Source organism: Myripristis murdjan, chromosome 8 (genome assembly GCF_902150065.1).
Source record: "Myripristis murdjan chromosome 8, fMyrMur1.1, whole genome shotgun sequence".
NCBI classification, from domain to species: domain Eukaryota; kingdom Metazoa; phylum Chordata; class Actinopteri; order Holocentriformes; family Holocentridae; genus Myripristis; species Myripristis murdjan.
In genome coordinates, this window is record NC_043987.1 from 7,925,931 (window position 1) to 7,940,000 (window position 14,070).

General features: G+C 39.3%; 1 protein-coding gene across 5 annotated transcripts; it reads right to left on the reverse strand.

Moving 5' to 3' along the window:
- Positions 1-1,109: 1,109 nt before the first annotated feature.
- On the reverse strand, positions 1,110-11,258 carry LOC115362920 (uncharacterized). Of its 5 annotated transcripts, XM_030056908.1 has the most exons (10): positions 10,943-11,258; positions 9,458-9,505; positions 9,076-9,127; positions 7,783-7,827; positions 7,567-7,679; positions 6,436-6,608; positions 4,482-5,536; positions 4,105-4,260; positions 3,685-3,777; positions 1,110-2,947 (listed from the first exon to the last, which is right to left on the reverse strand). In XM_030056908.1, exons 7-10 carry the CDS (start codon positions 5,517-5,519, stop codon positions 2,639-2,641), a joined length of 1,596 nt encoding a protein of 531 aa, XP_029912768.1. In that variant the 5' UTR covers positions 5,520-5,536; positions 6,436-6,608; positions 7,567-7,679; positions 7,783-7,827; positions 9,076-9,127; positions 9,458-9,505; positions 10,943-11,258; the 3' UTR covers positions 1,110-2,638. The 5 variants fall into 5 exon arrangements, with proteins under 5 accessions (XP_029912768.1, XP_029912767.1, XP_029912770.1 ...); XM_030056907.1 differs by lacking the exon at positions 6,436-6,608; XM_030056910.1 differs by lacking the exons at positions 6,436-6,608; positions 9,076-9,127.
- Between the last annotated feature and the right edge of the window lie 2,812 nt (positions 11,259-14,070).

Below are 14,070 nucleotides of genomic sequence, written 5' to 3' on the forward strand. Positions count from 1 at the left end.
TACTTTTGTGTCTATTAAATAGATTACGGATGGCTTTTTTGTTGAAATGTTCATCAGAACTTCATTGGACACTGAAATCATGAAGTAATGGGAATGACTAAGAAAATTATTTATGTTTTGCTTCTCTTCATCTCAACAGTGTCCACTGCAGTTGCCTCTCTCCTGTGACAGAATCAGGTGGTCGAGAAGATCCATACATTACTATTCATTCCATGATTGATACCAACCTGCTTCGACAGTCTCTTTTTCAAATAAAACTGCCTTTTCTCTTCTCTTTTGGGCTCGTTTTATCTTGGTGATGTTGGTAAAATGGCTGTAGCAGTCCCTGTGATAGCCAGTGTTTGTTGGTATAGCAGCAGGCTCCTGAAATCTCCCCATTGCCTCTTCAGCCACAAGACTCTCTCTTGTACTGAGATCCTTCCACAGAAAGACTGATTTAATTAATTTTCCCCATCCTGTGTCTGTAAAAGGAATGATGTGTCCATCCTTCTCAAGCCAGCGTGTGGCCTGATTTTTTTGGTCCGTTTTTCTCCATTATATTATACTCATACTTTTTGACAAGAGCCTAACAGATGAAGTCAAAAAGCAATACAATATACTTGATATTGAAATTATTGGAGCTTGACTCCAATAATTTAACATGTTAAATTATTATTATTTTAAAAATCTAAATTACACTGAAAAAAAAAGTCCTTTGAATTTACATGATTTTAATGTGTACATCGGTCCCACATGATCAGAATGTGGCCAACTGACATAATTTCCCTCCTTTTCTCCATTAATTATTGCTCATACAACCAAAATATTTCATTTACATTAAACTGCTTAAAAGAATCATGTTGATTCAACATTATATTTGTCACTAACTTTGATACCATTTTAGTGTGTAATGTTAAAGTAATTTCATCATGTTCAGGATACCTGATTTTCAACTGTACCTCCAGCTTGATTTCTTAATGCTACTGTTATTTAAAGGTATTATGTAATTTAAAAGCAATTTTATTATGTCCCTGGTACCTGAGTTAGGTCTGTAAATTTAACCTTTTTTTTAATTCAGCCCTATCAAAATGTATTGTAGAAATCAGATCCATGTTCGAGTGTGTAAATTCAAAATCATAAATGTAAGAAAACAGATTTGCATCGACAAAAAAGTCAGAGTCAGAGTTCTGTACTAAAATTTTGCTATAATTTGAGCCTTAAAACTTTGCAAAACATACAAAGGACTCAGTGCAGTTGCTATAAACTGACTTCACAGAGGAATCAAACTGTAAAAACTTGATACTTAATCAACAGCAGTTGATTAAAACAGATAATGCAACCATTCATAATTTTTTTTTTTTAAAACAGATTCACAAAAAATACTGTAAATTCTTCATAAAGTGCACATCTAATGTAACCTTCCATCAACAGTTCAGTGCATCAACAGCTGCATATATGGTACATAGTTCAGAGTGGATTAACAGCAGCAAAAACATTTATAAACCTATTATAAACTGTCACAGTAGGTTTAAAAATGCAAATACAAAATACTGTGAACTGTTACTACTAACACTGCATTCTCAAGAGCAAGTGGGAAAAAAAACAAAAAAACAAAAAAACAAAACTACACTATTTTTCACTGAAGTGCACCAAACATGAGTCAAAGTGAATAAGGCAAATGAGAGCTAGTGCTTTGTTGAAAGGGTTACTCCCAAGGTTGGATTTAAAATGGGGAGAAGAAAAAAAATGACTTTGTTTATTCCTTGTGAAAAACAGTTATGCAAACGCATATATAAACCTTTATCTTTGTCAAAAAGGACTGAAAGCAGCAAATACTGCACACTGTTGACACAAAGCAACAAAAAAACTCTGCAAACCTTTTTAAATTTTTCAGATAATTAATTAATTACAAACAATACTCTCAACATACAGTGGATTCACAAGAGAAAGTGACAAAGCAGTTTAAATGTGGTATAGAAATAGCAAACATGCCTTTGAAGACAGTTCAGATGTCTTGCGGTTTATCGCTGGCAGCGCAGTCTCTGACTCTCACTGAAAAAGCTTGTTTTTTTAGAGCAAGTGCTTTGTTAGAAAGTTTACCTCCATCCAATTCCATGGTAATCTTTTGGACTACCTCAACGTGCAATGGATTCACAACACATAATGTAAGCTTCCATTGACAGTTTTCAGTGTATCAATAGCTGCATATACAGTACATACTTCATATTTATCTTCAGAGTGGATTAATAGCAGCAAAAACACAAACCCATTATAAACTATCAGAGTAGGTTTAAAAGTGCAAATACAAAATACTGTGAACCGTTACTGCAATCACTGCATTTTCAAGAGCAAATGCAAAAAAGAATAACACTATTTTTTACTTTAGTACACCAAACATGGGTCAAAGTAAATAAGGATAATTTGGTAGTGCTTTGTTATATGGTTTATTTCCAAGGTTAACGGTCGGGGGCAGGAGGGGCTTCTGTCCTGCATAAACCCTTTCATGAGAAATAAACAAATACATCTGTAAAACGGTAACACTGTAAACTGTAGAAGAAAGTGACAAAGCAGTCCAGATGTGGTACAGCAATATCAAACATGTCTTTGAGGACAGTTCAGGTGTCTGGTGGTTTATCGCTGGCAGTGCAGTCTCTGGCTCTCACTGAAAGAGCCTGTTTTTCAGAGCGAGTGCTTTGTTAGAAAGTTTACCTCCATCCAGTTCCATGATAATCTTTTGGATTACCTCAAAGGTGTATTTGAGGTCAGCAGGGTAGCTGAGGTTCAGGGCATACATCAGTCCGAACAGTATGGCAACAGCTAATGCTACATTATCCAGATCTTGCAACACCTTGATGCCTTCAAGGACAATTCCAATGTCCTCTGGTTCACTTGAAGCATGTTCTTTAAGAACATAGATCCCAAGGGTAGTGTCTTCAATGGCCTCACTGATGGTGTCTTCATCCATGCCCTGTACAAAGCAGACAAAAGTTGGTAAATAAGACCTATTAACCAAGCCCTGTTGAGAGAAGAAAGAGAAGATAAATCTGGACAAGGTAAGGTGAAAGGGTGAAATTTAGAGACAAGGACAAGTAAATACAGTGGAACATTAATCAAACATATAGGTTTGTCATATGTTTAAAATCACATGAACTCTGTTGTGGTTGTCATACTGGTCACTGCCTTTTGTTTTTCCCACGGTGCGCGCAGTAATGCTGCCATGGGCTGTGTGGCAAATTGGTCTGATCTGTGCCATTTGCCAATTGAAGCACACCACTGCTTAACCGATCTGCACACATTTATTAACAGCAATTACTGTGCCAACAATGGCAAGTTGTGCAACAAAAAGCCCAACATGTCAATAGTGCTGAGGTGCAGCTGGTTAAAGGAAAGGCCAACCATGAAAGAATGAAATATGAAAAAATATAAAAGAATAGAATAAAGCTGCAAGCAACTGTAAACAGGCCCATGCACCCTTCATGTGTTAATGATAAATACCCACTACAACTAGACTGTCTAAAGTCATGTTTGTTAGTTTAACCAGAAACCAACAAACAATGTATTAATTTTATAATAATATGAAACAGAATGTCAAATTATAATGAATACTTTTTGTTAAATATTTTAACACTTCAGCCCAAGCGATTAAGAGAACAAGAGAAAAGTGAAAGAAAGGGGAAAAAGGTAAGTACTGGTTAATGTACATACCACATATTCCCGCACAAGGTTTGCTGGATCTTCACCCATGTAGATACAGACTCCCTTAATGATATACTCTCGTCCAGCATCGACATCATCACACTGAAAGGAAATTTTCTTGATTAGCGTCAACTACTAGAGTAAATTGAATTTAACACCAATGTTCCTATGATAAAGTTACAACTGAGGCAAAATGATACACAAATAGTGAAAGCAGGAAGATGAAAAATAAATACACTCATGGCCTGCCTGGCTTTCTGTTCAATTTGTATGTTCTTCTTGCAAATAATTTATGCGGCAACTAAAACATTCTACAATTTTCCATAACCTTTCACAGTTCTCAAAATCTTAATATTTGAGGAGGAAAATTTGTCAAAATGCTTGACGTGTTTAAGTTTTTCATGACCTTGGGGCCCTTGTATCACTTACATCAGCCATTTGTGTAGTGACTGTTCTGAGACTTCTCCCTAGCTGTCCTCCTCGCTTTTGGAACAGCTTCGTCAAGTTGTCAGAGTGAAGGTCCAGCTGAGACAGGAACTTGGATTGAAGTGGGACGGTGGTGATTCTTTTGAATTCAGCATTGATCTCAAAAACAAGTAATAAAGACAAAGCAATCAGGTTCAAATGGTGAACATCAGGGAGAAAGCCACCATAACACATACAGCAGACCTGGACAGTCTAGGAGGGAGATATAACAGGCAAATAATATACAATCGGGCACATTAGCAGTTTGTCAGTACATACAAGACTTTCCTTTTATCAATTGCAAATCCATGATGAAAAACCTAGCATGAGATAAGCCTTACCTCGCTGACTTCAAACAGTGCAGGCCACCTCGCCATGAAATCCTCCACCATTGGTGCATCACGAACAACTTCATGTCTTCTGTGTGCGAATGTCTTTTCCATCTTTTGTTTCACAACCTCTCTGTTGTTCCTTTTCTTTAAATCCAGGAGCAAAGCTTTCTGCATGGCTTCCATGCTCTCCTCAGTTTCTGTTGCTGGGTATGTCGGGCAAAAATTGACCTCTGCTCTCTTTGCCTTTTTGACACCAAAGGCTGCACTGCGCTTTCCTACAGGTTTGTTTTTTAAAGAGTTCACTGTCACTTCTTGGCAGCCCAGCTTTCTCAGGTGTGTGCGATAGTTAGATAGTTTATATTTTAAACTGGTCTTCCATCCAACGCATCCAGTGCTGGACCACTTCTCAGTTAAACATGGATACTTCTTTATAAGACTCTGGGCTACCTGTTCCATCTCCTTATCACTGACATAGACTTTATACTGCACAATTTCCTGCACTAAACCATCAAGGATGGCTGACTTCAACTTGGGATCTGGAATAAGCACAGTGCCGTTTTTAATATAAGCTAAACTTGCCTGCTGAAGTTTTAACTCGGCATCATAGGAGAACTTCGGCACATGAAAAACATCAGGCCAAGAGGACCGTGAGCTTGTAGACCCACATGATGAAAGTACATCTGTATCCATAGAACCATCTGATGGGGATGAACAGTCATTTACAGTGGAAGGGCAGAATGCTTGGGGTTCTAGGACTGGACTGAGAGCAGAAGACCTCTCATCATCATTCTGCATAGTGATGGGCCTTGACATATCGATGACTTTGAGAGTACCTTTGTCTTCTACTTCTGAAATTAAAGTAAGGTTAAGGAACTCGTTTCCAAACAAGGAATCCATAAACTGAAGTCTAAAATTGCCCTGAAGTCCACATTGCTTCTTCACTTCAACCATAAGGTCATCAATGGATGTGGGGAGTCCATGGGAGAGAGTCAACCTCTGAGAGCTGCCGTCAGTCAAGATGATCTTAAGGATCACAGGAGTCCCCATCTTCAAAGCTGTTTACTCTGCACAGACACAAAAAAGATTAAATGTCAGACATCCATGAATTTAAGATTTCAAATTCAGTGCTAAAATCCCACATTTCAATTACTGAAGGCAGCTGGTATGTAAATTTATGAGAAAAATTGTTTGGTAAAAGTAAGAGAGAAAAAGGGAAAAGGAACAAATAGGAAGATAACCAGCAGAATACAGGGTGATTGCACATATTGGAGAGTTAAATTTATATTTTAATGACCATTTTAAAAACAAATTTTAGTTACCTTTCATATTGATTTTTCACAATCACCTTTTCCCCACATCCCAAGTCAAACCATCACTGCAGGTCATTATAAAGGTCAGTACTGTTTATCTGGTTCACGTCAGAGGTTATGTGGTTTTGTTGTTAACTAAATGATTTTAATAACTGTTGCAGGAATAAATCTAAGACTTTTTCCCATAAAACTTTGAACAGTTGAGCCCAAGGAGTTTCTAGGGTTTCTCTCTGCAGGTCAATATAAAATGAGCTGGTTCATTTTCCCCATCAGGTAAGTTTAGCAGGTCAGTATGAAGACAGGATTAGCTTCAGTGGTAAGCTTAAGAGTTTTAAGATCAGAAATGCTACATCTGATGCAGAGGAACTAAAGTAATATTGACAAAAATACACTGAAAAAGACTGTTGAAAATTAAGACCATGAATTCAAATTTAAGACTTTTTATTGACTTAAGCCAAGTTTGTTGAAATTAAAACCTCATGAATTCGTATTTTAAGACTTTTTAATGATTTAAGGCAAGTTTATGTTGAAATTGAGACCTCATGAATTTAAATTTAAGACATTTCAATGACTTATGGCAAGTTTATGTTGAAATTAAGACCTTGTGAATTCATTCATACAGTCATTCATAAGGACCTTATGAATTCACATACCTCTTATGTCAATATGCCTTTTTAAAGTCACCATGCGGGCTGATCCAATCTTGTAGTCAACTAGTGGATAAGCATCAAGGAGTTCTCTGAGTGCCACGAGAGTGAAGGTTCTTATGGGTGCTGGGCTGAGTTCAAAGGCTCTATAATGCTCTCTGTACCAACCACATAGCTCTCTGACAATGAAGAATACACACTCATGTAAAATGCAGATTTGGTCAATTTCACTAAATTCAGGCAATCCACCTGCTACTCTGTGGGCCAATATCATTCCTTTCCTATAGGTTATGCCCTTGGTTGTCACACACTGCGCAAGATGAACCTCATGTGTGTCTGAGAATTTCAGCCTGATGACTTGTGCCATCTCCTCTTTAAGTAAGTCTACTGGTAGAGTGGATACAGACGAGACCTCCAGATCAGGCTTGCTCAGGCATGGAGAGCTCAGATGGTAAGCAATCATCATCTGATGCTTTGTGGCTAATGAGAGGGGCACATTTTTGAAGCAGTTTGTGTGTCTGATGACCTGCTTAAAAAAGCTATGCTTAGCCTCAAAGCGCATTGTCCACTGCCCAACGAGAGGGCCAAACAGCCTAATCATCTGGGGGTAGTGTTCTAGAAAGTGGTGCTTTGGTAGCAGCCTGATTTCAGGGAACAACTCTTTGTATCTCTGCCTGTGCTCTATGATTTTACTTTCTAAAAAAGCCACTGAGTCATCACTATGAACAGGCGCAACAACTAGCTCTGTGATGTCCTTCAGATCCATGAGAACAAGCCATGCAGGCTCATCTTCAGGTACAAGTGATCCAATCAAAAAAGGTAAGAACCGGAGCAAACTCCAGTTTTCATGGGCGTTTCCACCCACTGTTTTTCTACTGGAGAAACTTTGTGACACTACATGAGGTTTGTTTGTCCTGTCAGCCCATTTGTAGGGAAACTTGAGAATGGCATTGTTCAGGTCAGCCAATGTGAAAAACCTTTTGGATATAAGCACTGTTAGGCAATGAGCTAGCTCTACTGGGATTACACCCTCAAAAACATCATGGGCAAGATCAGGTGGATAGCCAAAGATGACATGAAAATGAGAAAGATTTTTTGTGAAGATGCATTCCCTTTTCACTCCATAACAACCAGTACCTGTATCTTGAGCCTGTCTGACATGGGCCTGATGAAGCTCCTTGTTTCTGAGAGGGAACACACCAGATGCAACAGAATGTAGCTGAATATCGGTGCTCTTTCCAGTGCAGAATCTGCAACAATATTCCACCGAAAAACTCTCCATAAATCCTGCAACACTGTGTGCTCCTAGGTTGTCAGCAACTACACTGAGTACTGTACCTTTAACTGACTCACCTAACAGTGGGACATAAACACCCAGCTCCTCCAGAGTTTTCAGATCTAAAAGCAGAGGTTCAAAGATTTTAGCATAACCATAGCTTTTAACATCATCAGTTTTGCACAAAATTGACAAGTAGATAGATGATAATGAGGAATGAGACCCCGGCGGCAAGTTCGCCAGTACCCAATAAACAGCACAAAGCTTGTGTGTCTTTCGTGAGGTCCCAAGGGGATTACATGTTTCAAAGTCATCCACATACAAATTTAGGATGATCCTTGGCTCTTCTCCAGTGAGGAAACCATTTTCCTTAAATAGGTAACCATCTTTTGAGGACTTATACTCATATGACCCTCCAGAATGTGTGTCCTCCTGTCTTTGACAGCCCTCAACAACTTTATCAATGATATCCTTTCTACTTAACAGCTGCTGTAGGGACTTCAATATTGGTACATACTGAAAAGTGCGCTTGTTTTTAGCATCAAGAATGTATTCAACAGGCTCTACAACACTGAAGTTCTCCTTATAATACTGCTTACGTTTATGTGCCGTACTTAGAGGACCACCTTTTTGTATGGACCTTTGCACAGGATTACCAGAACAAATTGCACTAGCAGTTTCTCTAATTACAAGTTCATCAACAGGGAGGTTTCTTTGACTAAAGATGTCTCTCACAATGTCACAAGACAGTGGAACAGGTGCAGAACAAACCAAATGATGGAGCTCCCCTAAAAACACATCGATAGCTGTGCTTGGCACATGAACCAAATGCTCCAACTTCAGCAGAGCAGCTGCAAATCTTTGCTCTATGACCTTTTGTAAGTCCTCAGTATGAGAACGACTATTTGAAAGAATGGCAGTATCCAACTGCTCTACACACTCCTGACTATTTGCCTCCAATTCATTCACAGATGATATTCTGGTAGTTGCAACTACTCCAGGTTTAAAATCAACCAATGTATGATGGCAGTGTTTTCGGTTTTTGTGTGATTTAAATGTACAGTAAATGTTTGTTTGAAAGTCACAGCCTAAAAACATACAAATGACTGTCTCATTTCTTTTGAGGTGTGTATTTATATGCGCAAAATAATCCCTCTCCGATGCTAAATCACTACAAGCACAAAGGTGGCAACTGAATATAGCTTCCTCTTTGCGAGTGATGCCTGTGGAGTGGATTTTACTTTGGTGGACAATAAGGGCATTCCACGTCTTAAATGTGCATGGACAGTGCAGGTATGTACATGGAAAGCGAGAACTACGCCCAAAATGTGGATGCTTTAACTTGTAGTGATGCAAAAGCTTGGACCTACTTGACACGATTTCTGTGCACCCCTTACAACTCCACATTCCCACCACCTAAACCTGTAACATACATTAAGATCATCATTAAAGCTCCAATCTGCAATATAAACAAGGTCTGCTGCACTACCAAAATTTATGGAAATCGTATCACTTCTAAACTGATAGGTCTTTAAATACAAGCACAAACACTAAACAACAACGAATCAATGTTTTCTGATTGCAGTTAAAAGCTAGTTTAGAATGGCAATGTTTGTTGCAGTAAAGCAAGTGTATATTTTCAATTATAATTGAGAGACAATTGATATTTTCCATCTATAATGCACAATCTTCAAATATTTTTTAGAAATGTAAGACACACACCCACAAAAGAAAACAACTGAAAGCACTTACCATTATATAGCCTTTGAGTGTGTATGCTGCGCAAATAGGATGATAGACCTATGAGAGAAAATATTTAGAATCAGTGATATGAATTCAATGATTGTTTTAATTAATTAAAATACTACAAACAAATAAATGCACAAAGCAAAGATGGAACAGACTGGGCACGACATTAACGCTTGTCTGGGACAATTGGATTTTTTGGCAGGACACGTGGAACAGAAATTTACTTGCCCCGTCAGACATGTACAAATAACCTAATACTAATATTTTAAAATATTGTGTCTACACGTTATGTGCCACTGTTACACGGCTACTTAATTAAATACATACATTCAGAATACCGATTTCAAACAAATGACCCCCTCCTTCCCCCCTCCAATTAGTCCAACCTGCCTGCCTTGGTTTACCAACCGGACGCCCACGCCCACACCCACAGAGAGACAGAGAGACAGAGAGAGAGAGAGAGAGAGAGAGAGAGAGAGAGAGAGAGAGAGAGAGAGAGAGAGAGAGAGAGAGAGAGAGAGTGCAGGAACCGCTCACAGTTCAAACATTATAATTATCCCACCGAGCCCAAAATGTCCCTGTCGGTCGGTCCTTACTCTTTTAAGACACCGTTACCATATTGCAAAGTTTAACAGATAACATACAAATCACAACCTAAATAATAAGGTATGACTTTGTATGCTGCCCAAAGAGTGTCTTTTCATTTCGGCTGACAACTCGGCTGGTGTTGGTAACTGTAGCATCAAAGTTAAAAACAGAAAGTTTTACTAGCCCTTGTGTTGAAAAGCAGCCTTGATAGTTGGATGCATCGTTTTAGCTGCAATGTGCAGGGGGACGGTGCACAGTTTGTTTGCGTTTTAAGAGGTTAGAGAAAAAGAGCGAGCGCGCAGCGGGTCGAGCGAGGTACAGAGTGAATGAAGAGAGAGAGAGAGACGATTAGAAGAACAAAGCAGTCAGAGAAATAAATCGAGAGAGAGGCGGTGCGGTTGCTGACTGGAGAGTATGAAGTTAGCAATAACCTATAATGTCAGCTATAAACGTAGCAGTGCAAAGTGTGTACAGTTTAGACGATCTGTCAGTGGAAAAAAATGCTATAAATCCCAAGTCACCTTCCCATGTCCTGCTTGCCACTTGCTGATTAGAGTGAAGGGGGTTAGCCCAGAAGTTAGCGGCAGTTGCGTTAGCCTCACCTGACAGGCTCACATAAGGTGGACTGGCCTTCAAGGTGGACCACTATCCTCACATTAAAAAAAAAAAAAAAAAAAAAAAAAAAAAAATACACATAAAACGTGCAACCACCGGCCGGCATGATATTTCAGTGGGTTGTGTTGGTGTTCGAACGCTAGCTAATGTTAGCTAAAAAGCATAGATAGCCTATATGTAACATTAGACACCAAACAAGTCGCCAGACTGTTGTAATCCTGACATACTATCAGAAAACATGTCCCCTACTTAAACGTGAACTTAAAATAAATTTGATAAACTTACCTTTTCAGCAATTCAGTTCGGTCTCTGTCGGGCGACCAAGGAGAGGAGTAGCTGGAGACCATGTGGCAAAGTGCGCCCATACAATGCGCGCGGTCTACGACACTTCCTGGCGCCGTTTGAATATGTTCCATTTCCGGTGGGGACCAAACACGATCGCATCTATTTTAAGCAACGCGATTGAAATTAATTTATTCAGCATTCTCCATGAACGACTGAAATTGTCTTGATTGAATCATGTTCAAAAGAGGAATGCAAATTAATTGTTTTGTATCTACTAACTTCGTTTATGTAAAATCAATGACCTGCTATTCCCCATTTTTTCAGTGTACTTATCAAACACACCTGTGATAACATAGATTGAAAAATAAGCCAGAGTGGTATGCCAGTGCGCTGCCCTTTCTCCGTGACATGTCGCATAAGAGTAGTTAGCGTGTAGACAGGTAGAGACGGGCTGAATCTCAATCTCCTCCCTAAGCCCTGAGCCCTCACTGACTTAAGTAGCTGCACCTGGAAAGTGACTGAGTGTGTGAGGCTGCAAGGGGCTGAAGTACTATAAAAAGGGAATGGGACAGCCCTTTGGTTGTCAACAGCGATGCATCATGTTTCTCACAATCAGCTTTGGGACTTTTTATTTTACGTTTTTTGCTTGGTATTTTTGAGGAGTCGTAAAAACAGCATTAAAAAATGATCTACTCCCACAAAAGGCACTGATGAGCTTGCCAAGAGAAAAAAACAAATATGCATTGCCTATCTGCTTATTTCTTTCGTTTCTGAAGTCCATCTTATGTAAAATATTATACTCACATGAGAACTTCTTCTATGCGGCTTCACTGCTGATTTCCTGCAAGCCTGGCGGCCTATAAAGCACTGGGGGAAACCCTGATATATAGGTAAGAACTTCTGTTTACTTTCTTCTCTTTCTTCCACTGTTGAAAGCATAAGCATCTCATGTTACGTGTTACATGTTTCATGTTAAAGCTGCACAGGCGGTGGATGGCTGCTGGATGAAGATACAGCTGTACTTTATCTGAATATTTTGTCTAGTTGAGCCACATCATTTTAATTTGTAGGCCTTCTGCAATAAAAAATGCAATGCAATGCGTAAATTATTTATTATTTACTCATCATCTTCTTCTTCTTCTTCTTCTTCTTCTTCTTCTTCTTCTACTCTACAGTTGCTTACAATAAAGCACTGTCTGCCTCAGCATTGGACTGAGTTATCTACCAGAGATACTGTGATGATGTTGCTGCCAGTCCTCATCTCTCATATGACCAATGTTCCAAACTCCCAAAATTAGGTGTCACTCCTTAATTTACTGAAGTGATAAACAGCAGTGCCAGGGTGCAGTCCAAGAAGATTCACTTGGCGATGAAAGTGGCAGTAAATCTTTAGGATTTAATGGGGCTGACATGGGAAGAGGTTGGTGATAGCATTTCTGTTTAGTCAAGCCAGAAGGTGCGATGCATGGGCTGGCTCATCTTAATGATGGTAGTAATACCACAGAGTAATGCGTGAAGTTGCTGGAGTATGCAGCAGCACAGGAGTTCAAGCAGTTTACTGTGGAAATGCTGTTAAACAAGGTAGGTGTGTGTGTGTGTGTGTGTGTGTGTGTGTGCTGCAGGTCATGTGCCACTTAATGACCCAAAAAGAAGCTGCACAAGAGAGGGCGATGAGTTTAATTCATTTATTTAGAGATTTTTGTATTTTTTTTCAATAAATGTGAACAAAGTAAACCCAAGATTCAAGTTATTTTAATACCTAAATCCTATTTCTACTGGTATCAAAAGTCTTTCAACAACTTTTTTCCCCTTACTTGCATATCAGTGTTGCTGTTAATAACAAAAAATGTAAATAATAAATTCCAATTGGAGGAGGTGGACTCTTTTTCTCTAAAGCTTCTTAAGTCAATCATATGATTCTGATATTAGGATTAACCAGTAATGAAATGACATTCATGAGCATTATTGTGCTAAAAGGTTATCTTGAATCTCTCCTCCGTGTTACCCAAAGTGTTTTTTTTTCTTTATTTGAACTCCTATCTCAGTTAGTTGGAAAAAGAAAAAAAATGGATGGTTTGCTTACTTGCAAGCCCAGTCAAATTAAAAGTTAAATGTCTTATATAGATTGGGCAGACTGGCATTGCAGGTAAATGAATGATTTATCCTACATGTGCTGCCTGCAGTGAAATGCAATGTCAGACACTGACCACTAGATGGAGATGGTTAATCATTTAATGACATATCTGCATTGTGGCCAAACACTCACGTAGACTCTGTGCATTTGCACACTTTTTCCATTTACATATCATCTGTCTTCAGCCCTGTGTGTTCCAGTGTCGTCTTCACACACCCAGCACGTGTCCCTTTCCCTTTTCACTTCTCAGCTGTACATGACAAAAAGCAGAAGCCGTGTTCTTGCATCTTCCCCCAGAATCACCTGAATCAGGTTAGTAATTATTCAAAGAAAGCTGTCAGAAAAAAAAAGATGATGAATAATATTTATGAGTTTTTGCAGGCATGCAGGAAATGAGATTGCTCTTTCTGCATGCAGTGTACCATCACTTCTGACAACAGAGACAAGGAAGAGTACTCTTCTCTCCTGGTGTGTGAAGAGGAGAGGTGAGCCGCAGCTTGATTTAACACATCTGATTGGACTGACAAGAACATCTAACCCTGGGAGCTAAATGTGCCAAATCCTGAGTCGGGATGTTTTTTGTCTGTTCCCCCTGGTTGGGGAAGGATGAGTCTGAATAATAGAAACCATTGTATGTATCCAGTGAACTGACGTGTTCTCTGCGCACCTTGTTTCACCGCTGCACTCACATAATGCAGCACTAGATGGTGCTGCATGACAGGATGGCTGGGAAATGGTGTGGGAAGGTTTTCACTGTGCAAGTGTGTGTGTGTTCAAGTGTGTACGTGTCTGTGTGAATATCTGTGTGTGTGTCCATGAAGCAATGTCACTCGCAATAAGTTCCTGTGAGATGTAAAGGTCGATAAGACATGCATGGAAACAAGCCTTCCTGCCTCCTTCCCTTCAGCCCAGACACAAACACTGTCCCTGCTAATTGATAACAGCTTTCCTTTTATTTAACCTTCTGTCTCGCTAATGCATTGACTGCTGCAAA